Here is a 12191-nt window from a genome sequence, read left to right on the forward strand (position 1 = left end):
TGGTTGTGTAAAGAAATGTGACAGCGCGAACAAATTCATGCTTTCCAAAAATATGACTAATCTGTGGGTAAAAAAGCTTACCTGTGACAAGGCTGTAAAAAATCCCATTGGATTTGATTTAAACTAAAAACAAATCCCTGGCCCTAGTTCATGGGGCTGCAAGAGAAACTATACCCTCTAGTCGATTACCAGACTAGTCTGTTGTCAAACCATACATTCCTGCCAGATCGCTATGCTCCACAGATTTGCTCACTATTCTCAAAATGGTCCCTCTTCTGTTTACGTCTCTTTCGACCTTACAGTGAGGGAATGAACTTGCTACAAGTCAGGACAACGCAATCACCATCTTCTGCTTCAGTCTGTAAACTCACCTGTTCAAACCACATCTTGTTTACAAAATGTATGTATGAGTGCCCTCTTTGTGCTACATATAAAACTATACTCTTCAAAATGCATTTGCTATATGAAGCACTAGCTCCCTCTTGCACCCGCTAAGGAATTTGGCTTTCAGTTGAAGGTGTATGTAATAAATTAGCTGTGACACAGATGACTTGCCATGATCTCTGCTCTTTGCCTATGCCTTAATATACATTACAGTTAGTGGTTTAACAGATGCTCTTATCCACAGCAACTTACAATATGCAAAATGAAGTGCATAACCGTAAGGTACAAAGTGCTATTGCAGTATCTATAAAAAAAAAAAAAAGAATAATCCACAACTGGTAAGTGTATGGTTTAAAAATAGAAGAAACAAAATGAGAAACTTTATTTTTTCTTTAAACAGATACTCAGTTTATCATAAAATGGCTAACTGCAATTTCCAACAAAGGATAAAAACAAAGAACCAAAGGTGTGTGGAGTTGTAAGAATGCAGTGAGAGAATGAACACATACAAATGTATTTTTAAGCTTTTATTTAGCAGCAATAGAAATCTATATTCAAGATCCTTAACATACAACAGTCTTTAAAATGGTGTATGTCCAGAGCACAGAACTTGTGTGTCTTTCAAGTACTACTCATTTTAAACCTCCTAAAGTTCTATGCCTTTTAAAGTTACGGTACCTTTTTTACATTGGAGTAGAGGAATGTTCTCAGGCTACAGCACCTAAAGGAGTTAAGACATGACCTTGCATTCACCTCCTGTACCCTTCTTGCATAGTTGATGTGACTGAGGGTTTTCAGATTCTTGGGTCAGATTATTACAACCAGTTTCATTCAGACAGACATGCGCGCACACACACAATTACTGTAACTATTTTTTTTCCGACCAGCACCTAACATCATGTGACCTTTTCCAACAGAAGTTATTCTCCACTTCACTTCCAGTACAGGGCTATAACCACCAACACCACCACCTCTGTAACTGATTTAAACAAAGAGATCTGAAGTCCGTGTCCGTGAAATACTGTGATTATCATTTTTGCGTTCTGTGTTAATCTGAAGCTTATTAAGAAGCGATTCCTGAGAACATCAGAAAAAAAACCAACCTCTTCACTAACATTAACTCTGCACTTCTGCGTAACTTCCTCCACCTCACCACACCAAAGCCCCAACCCTACATGGCGCCGTTACACTGTCTACACAGAAGTGTCCCCAAGCGTCTTAATCTGGAGATGGTGTACCGACATATTTACAGCTCTCTTGGAGGGAAGGAACTTCTTGCCTTACAAACAAAGACATTATAGCAGAAACAAGAGTTTGGATCGCTCTCCCAGTCCCAGAAAATGAAACACCCATGAACATCCCAGTCTCATTATCTCTAAGGCATACTCAACATATAAACACGTGAAAGAGCATCACTGATGCAACTTCAGCATTTCTTCTGAAATGCAACCGCTGAGCTTCAGGGTTATACATAACTCATATTGATGTAACAGCAAGTATTATTATTATTATCATCCTTTCTTTTTTTTTCTTACACAAAATAGCTGTACATTTCCTTAAATAGATCAGAAAAGATCACCTAAATGGCTTATTTATTCCTGAAGCTTAACTGTAGTGGAAGGCGAAACACAAAATGACAACCACATTCAAAGCAAAAACACAGCACCTTAAACATTAAATTGGTAAAGTAAAAGCTGTCGGCAAGATAACAGAGCCCCTGGATAAACAGCAACATAGAAAACAAACTTGTTCTTTTTTTTGAATGCTGCATCAGTGTTATAATATGAAAGGATAAAAGAACAGGGAGCAACAGTGTGGAGTGGAGTATCCTGTATCTATCAGACTCTGAATAAGTTAATACGTTAAAATTTCAAATAAAAAGACATATATATAACTTTAATGCACGTTGAAAGGTGTCAACTATTAAAAATGCACTAATTATTGCCACTTTTTCACTGTAAGTTCATTTAGTTAAGCCATGTCTCAGTTTCTTGCTTGAACACCTCAACTGGTAGGTTCTAAAAAGGTTTTAGAATTATTAGAGTTACACAATGCATAAAAGTCTTGGAAGTGGGCCAGAACTGAAACGGAATGTAGAGTACATCAGTAGATGTCCGGGAGCTGGGAATAGTTTCTGTCCCAGTATCCACTGGAGTAGAGCCAGTCCTGGGAGCTCACGTGGGGGTTGAGTCCCTGGTGAAACCACCTGAGGAAAAAGGGCACACCCATCACACCTTTAGTAGAGCGCGTGAAAAACATGCACACACGTGCACACACACACACACACACGCATGTACGCAAACACTTTGATATTTTTTGGCATTTTAATTGCTATAGCACAATGCCTCTATCCTCACAGACTTTGATCAACTGTTTACGAGTCTCAACTGATCAAAAATCTTTTTACTTCCATAAATACACCCATCTTATAATTTTATTTAACGCATGCAGATCTTATTAGAACTACATTTGCCAGGTTCCAGGTTTTAAACGTCTGTATTCTGTTTAAATCTTCTCAGATTAATTTAGCATAGTATGCAAACAGTTTAATAAAAGCCTGCATTTTGTTTTCCCATGCACAAATTTAACTAATTTGCTACTACTGCCCCTGTCATATCTTTTACGTAACTAAGGATAAGCAGAGATTCTAACACCCATCCTAGTGGGACTCCATTTCCCATAGCACCTCATATATGATCTCTCCTACTCTCTGGAAAATAAGGTTTTCAAAATAAGGTAGAGCGCTATCTGAAATAACTCCTGCAGTTCCTACTGACTTAATTTTGACAATGAGTCTCTCATGCTACTTTATCAACTGCTTTTCGGAATCACAAAACATATATCATAATCCTGGTTATAGTTTAAACACTTACATAGCCTTCCTAAAGAAGTCCAGAAAGTATATTCGGGACAATCTTCTCCTGCAAAAACCATTTTGGCTATCCCTTAGAAACATATTTTTTCCCCCTAAGAAATCTTGTCCTGAATGATTGATTCCAGCATTTTGCTGGATCAGTACGATCCCCTTTCTTATACTGTATGTTGGTACTACATGACCATGCTTCCTGTCATCTGGTATTTCTCTACTTCTTTAGAGAGTGCATAAAGTACCTGGTTTTTTGAGCACTCCAGAGCATATCCTACTGGGGCGTGCGGCCTTATTTGTTATATGTTTTTGTACTTTATTTGTAAATGTAAATACATTTAATACATTTATTAAATCGGACAGGGTGGAGCGAATGTTGTTCGTTTTTAATTGCACGGCTGAAAGCGCTACGGCTAAACGTCTCTCGGAGAGCGTTCTGCAGACACGCCCTTTGGTCTGGAGCGGAGTCGTGCTCTGAATCGCCCGAAGGGCTGCCCCTCGGTCACTGTTAGCGGGAATCTCAGCACTGCGTTTAACATTAACTGTTTGGCCGAAGGTTATCAACACTACGTGGCATGGCATGTGCAAAATGATCAAACCTCACCAGGTGCAAATGCAGCCGCAGCCACGCTAAAAATTTGGTCATCATATTAGGTGCTAACGGCAATTCAAGCAGCTTGTGTATGGGTAAAATTGCACTGAGCTACAGTGTCCTGCACAGATGCATTAGTTATGAAAAAATAACAGGGGATTACTTAGCCTGTGCTTCAATAGTATGCACAAGGACAGAACCATAACATCGTGGGAATATGAGCATTACCAGTTAAAATCAGGCTACTGGGCTTATAGATAATTTATTAAAGTGCAAATTGATATTGTGAATTGAAATATCTGATTTGTATTGTTAATAATTTGCCATTCATTAAACCGCAGAAATCAGTAAGTTTGTTTTTATTTTCAGCACAACTAATGCATCACATGCAGTAATTGAGAAAGCCTTTAGGTGGCGGTACAACACAGAAGAACAATCAATGCAAACCAACAAGCGGCAAACAACTCGAACCTGGGGCCAAGAGCTGGATTTCTTCTCGCGAACACAAAGGACAGAGGAAAACAACGGAAAGAAAAGGAGACTTATTAGCAAAGGCACAGTATGAGTAGAACACGAAAACAGCACAGGAATTACTAACATAATAAGCTATACAATATTAACATAAAAAATACAAGGGAAAAACTCCAGGCTGTATACGCACACATGCATGCAAGCATGCACACGCACAGGAACAGAGAGAGGATATGTTCCTTTCTTTGCTGCAGTCAGATTAAACTGAATTCACTCAACACAAAAGTCTGACCATTTCTAAGAGGAAGTCTAAATTCTGGGAAAGCTGTACTCATTTCGCCTGAGCCACAGGTGGGGATGTGAGTGTAAGCACACCATGCATAGCAGCAGAACAAAAAACAGTCGCCGCCGCCACTGCCCCCGGCACCGGCGCCCGAGCGCGCTGAATTATTTAAGCCGGGCAGAGGGCTCTCGTTCTCCCGCTCACCTGGTCTTCCACTCCTCGTCGGACTTGGCGCGGATCTTGCGCGCCGCTCTCTGTTTCTCCTCCAGCCGCTTCTTCTCCTCGCTGGCGAGATCTGGAAGAGAGCGAGAGGACGTCACACCTTCACGGGACTACGAGCATTCGTCAGTGCGAGACAATACTGTGACAGCAATGGCCGCGTTGCCCTTTAGCCACGCAGAGCTACAAGCGCTAGTACAGATTTGAGACATTCTCACTGATGGCAACGTTTTTTATTTCGTAATTTTTTTTAAAGGCATTTAATCTCTAATCCAGAGTGACTACTTCTCAGGAAGTACCTTACTCAAGGGTACAATGACAGTGTCCTAACCAGGATTCGAACCTGTGACCTTCAGGTTACAAGATCAGTTCCTTACCCATTATATTACACTGCCACCCATAAAGGTTGGAAACAGAAGCTTTTGGGTGCCTGGTATGTTGGTGAGAGGAACTAATGCATGTGGTACTCTGAGAAGCCCTCGCCAATTTAAATCAGCCCTACGATCCCAGACATGTCAAAGCCAGCTGTCCCCCTCTATGGCAAACTCCCTGTGGCAAGTCGGCTTACGACTGCTAATACTTGCTTGGGGCTAATACTTGTTGGGCGTGAATAATTATACAATTAGGCACTAAATACGAGGTATTCGTCAGTGTGAAACAATACAGTGGCACTGTTACATCACATTATGCAAGTGTGGATTCAGGGAACCTAAGAAAGCGAGATGCAAAACTTCAAACTGGGGTGGGGAAATGTGAAGAGTTGTTACCCCTTCAAAGAATAGGGTTTTGGGAAAGCTTCCTTTTTTTCAAAATTCTAAGTCAATATTCTAGAACTCAATTGCTTAGTTACCAGCGATGATTGTTACATCACCATTAGAATGTTCAATTGAGAATATTCTAACCAAATATACGGTATCTCACACTTGGGTTAAATCGGCAACATTACAGCAGCTGTACTGTACAAAATGGCACATAAAATGTTAAATGTGGTCGTTAATTTCGCATTACCTATGTCCCCGTTCTCCATGGCGCGGATGTCAGGCCGTAACCTGCAGTCCGTTTTGGGAACGACGTCCTCAATGTCTTTATCCAGCTCGTTCAGCTGCATGGCGAACGAAGTGAAGCTGTACATCTGTGACCAGGGAGCAACGAGACAGAGAATCTCACATCCAGGTCAAAACTACGATCAGGCAGAATCAATACCGCGCAATCTTGAGTCCAGATAATCTAACATGATTCAAAACTGAGCATCTCTTGTTCAAATAACACACAACTATGATCAGAACCAGCTTCAAAACCAGCGACAAAATCTAGGTTCAGGGTGTCTTGCCAAATTCTGAAAGCAAGACCAAAGATGAGGCCGATCCCTGAACGAAATGCAAGCGTTAATCAACTCACAGTGTGTAAAACAAACAATAACTGCCCTTACATGAACTTTATCACTTTATTTTTTAAATGCCTTCTCTACATTTTCTTTCCAGTTTAGAATACCCAATCATCCTCCCGTGGTAAAGCTCATCACAACCTCTGTTGTCATTTCGTGAGAACACAGACCAGCATGTGCAGGTCACTGTCCCACATTCTCATCATTTAAAGGACTCCAGTATTTATATATTTAAGGACAGTAGACAGTGCTCCTTCCTCATGTATTTCTTTCCACCTTATTCATACAGTAGGAAAGCAGAGAGGGTTACAGACCGAGAGGTGTGATCACAATACCAAATACCCAGAGTCACAATACCAAATACCCAATGCAAAAACAAGATTTTTGGCTGAATCTGAAAGCTGGATTGGGTGCATCCCTGCTGGACACAGAGCATCTGGCACGGGGGTGATGTGGAGCAGGGTCAGGCTGTCTCACCTGGGCGGAGTTGGGCGGCCGGGGCGATATCCTCCACAGCAGCTGGCTGCCGGGGATGATCTGGACCGTGTCGGCGTCCGGCAGGGGCAACTCCTCCGGCTCCTCCGAGCCCTGGAACGCCATCGCACATTTCTCACTCGCTTGCGCATCCTACACTTTTACCTGCAGCACTCTAATTTTACTGAACCAGTATATTCGTTGGTTGGGTCCAGGTGGTGATGCCATTTTGAACTTGCGCCCTTCTGGTTATGAGCAAAATTCCCCAAGCCCTACACCAAACTTAATCTGACGGGACAGAACCTCTCTGCCTTTAAGTCGTTCCACCTCCTGTTGGAGGTCCCTTCTGACATATCCCTTCCCTTTCCTTAACCCTTTAAGGAGTAAGAACATGGGATCTTAATGTTCTTTACTGCTGAAGTAACAATCTGTCTTTGCAACTGAAACCAATGGAGTTCTAGAACACCAGCTTGGAATAAAAAATTTAAAAACATTCCAAAAATCTTACTCTTCAAAGGGCCCTTTGAAGAGGTTTTTTGGAATGTTTTTTTTAAACTTCTAAGCCAGTGTTGCGTCAGCATTCGAATGCTCATTTTGAGAACATTCTAATTATATATTTGCGATCTTACACCTTAAGGGGATAAAAATCCCTCCACTCACTGAGCATGGCAACCCCTGGCTCTTTCATGTTTCTGTTGAACCCAACCGCTAGACACCTACCCTTCCCTTACGTGCCCTCGGCTGTTCTACCACTGGCTGTTTCTTTGGGTCTCTTAACGAATTAACTGAGCTGAAATGAGCAACGCATCACCCCTCACACCATCTTCTGAAGGCTTTTCATTTCAGGCTTTATCTGGCCGGTTCCACAAAAAATGGCTCCGGTATCTGTGAAATACGTCGGCAACTGTGAATTCTGTTCGGCCTTATCTGGTTTGTCTCTATAAGCAGGTCTAAAACTGTGTTTCCCCACCAGCAAATTTATGTCTCATTCATTTAAATTACATTACAATCACTTAGCATGCGCTCTCTCCCAGAGTAATGTACAGTAGTGGAGAACCTCAGTGTTGCTCTCAGGAATACAAGAATGTGGCATCACCAAGAAGGCCCATTTATGAATGAATAATGGTAATGTTTACTTAACCTAACTATTTGTATTGTAAGTAAAGAATGTTTGACTAGACAGATAACACATATTTACACAGCTATACATGTAATATTATCCAAGAGGAAATCCTGAGAAGGAAAGACATAAGGAAAAGGGGGGTCTATGGGGGGGTCTGAAGCGCACACCGTACCGATCTCCCTCTCTTCTCCTCCGCGTTCTTCTTGTCGCTCCTCCTGTGGGCGTCGAGTGCGGCCGGGTCCACGGTGTACATGCACTCTGTCCACTTCCCGTACAGGGCACACAGCTTCCTCTTGCTGCATCAAATGCGAAAAATTAACCCATCAGACAAGCCACGGTGCAGGATATGACTGTAGTATGACCTTGGATGGGGGGGGGGGGGCACAGGGGGGTCTGACAGTATGTCTTGCTGAATAGACAGCCCGGGTTTAGTCAGACTGGGATGGATGCCTACCTTTTGTCCAGGATGTAACCCTCGACTTTGTGCAGCTCTTTTCCGAAAAGGCCGCAAGGTTTGAAATTCAGACAGCATCTTTCCCCGGTTCTGTTAAAAAACAGAAGACGCGTTTCAAGAATTTTCAGTCATTTCTGATGCACACAGTGACAACAACATGCAATTAAGAAAGTGAAGGATAACACAGGGCCTAGAGCTTTACAGATCTCTTACTTGTGGTTGATCACCTCCATGTTGCCGTATTGCTCGATCCACAGCTGGCCCACTATGATGTTGTGGACGCAGCAGGTGGGATTGGTCCATGTGTACGCTTCATTATACCTGGGGAACACACAAGCTGTTCAAAATCTGGATCGCCGCTGTGCTTTCTCCACTCCACTCCGTTTCACGCAGTGTCTGCTAGACCTGTGCACTGCTCCTCTGTAACACTCTCTCTGTGATAGCTGCTGACAGAGAGCCATAGACCATTCAAGCTGAAATGAATTGACAGATTTCTGCTGTGCTGGTTGTTTACTATGAGTGTGTAGTTTAAAAAAAATCAATAGTAGGTTGCAGGTTTGATTCTCAGTTGGGGCACAGCCAATACACATTTTGAGCAGGTTATTCCTTACCCTGAATTGCTTATTTTAATATCTAGCTAGTCGGTCTTCCTTAAATGCCAGCATAAGAATGAAAGTAAGTTAGATTACAGGCCTTTCAACTCTATGTTTTCAATTTATCTACTCTACAGAGTAACAACCACAATATAAATTTATCAAGCACTTTGATATCTGCCAAAAGTAAATGCATATGAAAAGAACATGGCGTAATGTGCGGAGCGAAACGCGCGGAGTCTTACTTGGGCAGCTCCAGGGTTATGATCCCTTTGGGCTCCGCCTCCACGCTCTTGCCCCAGAACTTGAGCTTGGGGTAGATGGACCCGTGGAACACAAAGTCGTTGTTGAGGCCCTCGGCGTGGAAGGCGCTGACGGGCGGGTGGTGGCTGACCTGCTCCGAGATCAGCCTGAAGCCCAGGTCCTCCCTGAGCCAGGAGACAGGAGCGGCCCGCGTCAGATAGGAGCTCTGCGCTAACAGGCCAGGCCAGGCCAGACCAACGCGCAGACCGCAAGCCCTAACGCAATATACATCCTACCCCACAGAGCTCTCCACACATCCACAATACCATAATTCACACTTCAAACTGGTTTCCATGTATGTGTGTCAAGAGTCACTACAAAAAAAGCTACTGGCTTCAGTATTATAACCACTGCCCCAGAATACATTAGCCCCAGAATATATTAGTATCACGCCACATAAACTGGTTCATAATGAACAAGTCCATTCATAATGTTTACAGTATAGTTTGGGAGGCTGCAGAGTGATTAACATTAGTTGCGCTCAGAGTTGTTTTGTAGTCATTTTCTTTGGCGTGCCAGCGCATCCTGCTCTGATCTGCTAAATCACACATTTCATTCATAATGACTGCTGACTGGATATTTCACCAAAATTACACCAAATAATTGTGTACTTGAAGAGCCTACGGTTTAGGCCCATTTCAATCATTATTTTATGCTCGTTTTGACACGCAGATGCGTGACGCATTTGCAAACTAACCCAGCTAAATGGTAAGTAGCTTGCTAGAAATTATGTTGAGGTAAATCAAGCCATCTGTTTTTTTTCACTCAAGGTAACATTATTTCCCCAGTGTAATATTATGTTTGACATTGATTAGACTGCAGCATAGTCTAAATTTTCCAATTTAATCACATTTGCCTCCCTGACTTTACATCAGGCTATATTGATGACTATAACCTTGTTGTGTAGAATGTCTAAACTTAATGAAATGATGCCTTATCTGATTTTAATTGCATTAAATAACCTAATTTGAGAAGTCCGTTGTTCAGACTGTGTTGGATTTTTATGAGCCAAGCCTTTACAATCAAATAAAAGTGAATATACATCCCAAAAAAATAGCTTTCATCACCTGGAAACCAGATGTTCACTTTGCACATCCTATTGTGAAGGTCTTCACACAAACGCGTATGAATGAATTGTTCCCCTCAATCAGTCTAATGACATTAAATGAGTCATTTGTCTTCCTCAAAATTGACATGAAACCTTTGCCTATGCCATCAATGACAACAAAACAAAATTTGATAGGTTGAACATAATAGGGGAGCTGCTTTAGGAACTACTACCCTGTAATTCAGTGTGTACTCCACATACATGTAAGATACATGTATCACTCTCCACATGTGGAACAACTGAGAAAACTACATCCCCCACTTATTCTGTTGATTGCCCTGATGGTCCTCGAAAAGTATCTCATGTTGTGTACCATTGCTGAGAAACACACAAGGAGCCACTTGTAATGTGTAGAGGAAGTAAACCCTCTCGACATAACTTTGTCCAGAAAGACACATCGTCTACGAGTCGATACAGGTTAGCGAGCGCTTCAAACACACCTGACCAGCTCGTATGTCTCTCCCAGGAGCGGGTTGAAAGGCTTGCCGGTCCTCTCCCACTGCGACGCCACGGCGGACACGGCGAAAGCCGCCACGCACTGCGGACACACACGGCAGCTGTCCGTCAGACTACGCTACGCTACGCCGCCGGTCTTATTACACAGAGGGGAGGGGAAGACCAGGCCTGATGCAGTGTCACACACTATCTAGTCTGTAAGGTAATCAGAGCACTAGGCACAATTTAGTCAGGAAAATGGCGAGCATTGTTGGGCTGAATGGCCTGTTCTGGTCGTTATGTCATGTTAAGGTAAAAGGACGTGTAGTTCAGGCAGACCCAGTGGCCCGGGATACCTTCATCCTCTCGATGGAGTCAGACGTGGCGTTGGCCTGGTGGATCAGGTACGTGTGCTCCATGTACTCAGCCAACCGCTGCAGGAAGCTTAAGGGCTCGTTGAAGATGACCGGCATGGTTATCTTAGACAGCTCCTGAGAAGGAAATAAGAGACAGACACCACTTTCAGTTCAGTTCGTCAGCAAAGAAAAGTTTTTCATAATCAGGTCATGAACACAAGCACCTCCGCATTTTTTGTATTTTTAGCTGCAGGAAGTGAATCTCTGAATCTGGGATGTGAGGTATCAGGAAGTGTGAAAGGCCAAGAGGTTAAACAGGGACGCAAAATTCAAATTCAACAGGCTGCTACCGTGAGATCCTTTTCACAATGAACATGGTCCAACATTTTTGTTTTGTTGATTTATAGGTATATGGCACAATATATTCACTGAAAAATTCATGAGATACCTTCTTCATGAGATTCAATACAGAAATACTATATTTGATAGGGAGGAACTGATCTCACAATTTTTCTACAGGGTCTTTAAAACGTGAGCTCCACCCTATCGAGACAAACAGTGTAAGAAGCCCAAAGAGGAGACTGGACACAGCATAAAGTGACTCAATACAAATCAGTTAAATATGCTTATATTACTAGATTAAAGAGGACACTACGTTTTACCATAGAAGAAGAATACAAAAGCTGCTTTGTTATTGAAGGGTGTTGGGAGGCGTTATTTGGAGAAGTGAAATTCGGGCAGAAGACGCTGTCATGTGATGAGACCTCACCAATCCGATGCACTTCCTCAGGATGCTCCAGATGCTGAAATCATTCCTGGAAAACATGGGGGCTGGCAGGCTTGTCCTGAAGGAGACACGCACACACACGCACACGCACGCACACACACACACACACACACACACACACACACACACACACACACACACACACACACACACACACACACACACACACACACACACACACACACACACACACACACACACACACACACACACACAAAGACAGCGTACATAAGTTTGAGGAAATCTGGAAGGAATAGGCCAGCCTTACTGTTCATACACTCATGATTCATTAGAATGAGGATTATTATACTCAAAAAGATCACTGTGGCAGGGTCATTGTGCTGTAAAGCATCACCTGA

The 12191-nt window shown here is 42.7% G+C and overlaps 1 protein-coding gene across 6 annotated transcripts in view; it reads right to left on the reverse strand.

The window, feature by feature from the left end:
* Positions 1-896: 896 nt before the first annotated feature.
* Positions 897-12191, reverse strand: part of osbpl1a (oxysterol binding protein-like 1A) — a 39780-nt gene continuing 28485 nt past the window's right edge. For 4 of the 6 annotated variants that reach the window (XM_064332415.1, XM_064332416.1, XM_064332414.1 and 1 more), the window contains 12 exons: positions 11815-11890; positions 11046-11180; positions 10695-10792; positions 9089-9271; positions 8464-8571; positions 8251-8340; positions 7969-8092; positions 6677-6787; positions 5824-5947; positions 4801-4891; positions 4314-4334; positions 897-2590 (listed from right to left, as the gene is read on the reverse strand). In XM_064332415.1, the coding sequence (XP_064188485.1) occupies positions 2488-2590; positions 4314-4334; positions 4801-4891; positions 5824-5947; positions 6677-6787; positions 7969-8092; positions 8251-8340; positions 8464-8571; positions 9089-9271; positions 10695-10792; positions 11046-11180; positions 11815-11890 (1264 nt within the window). In that variant the 3' untranslated portion in view covers positions 897-2487. The remainder of the gene's footprint in view (positions 2591-4313; positions 4335-4800; positions 4892-5823; positions 5948-6676; positions 6788-7968; positions 8093-8250; positions 8341-8463; positions 8572-9088; positions 9272-10694; positions 10793-11045; positions 11181-11814; positions 11891-12191) is intronic. The other 2 variants (XM_064332419.1, XM_064332417.1) reach the window with 1 other exon arrangement.

Source organism: Anguilla rostrata, chromosome 4 (genome assembly GCF_018555375.3).
Source record: "Anguilla rostrata isolate EN2019 chromosome 4, ASM1855537v3, whole genome shotgun sequence".
Lineage (NCBI taxonomy): Eukaryota > Metazoa > Chordata > Actinopteri > Anguilliformes > Anguillidae > Anguilla > Anguilla rostrata.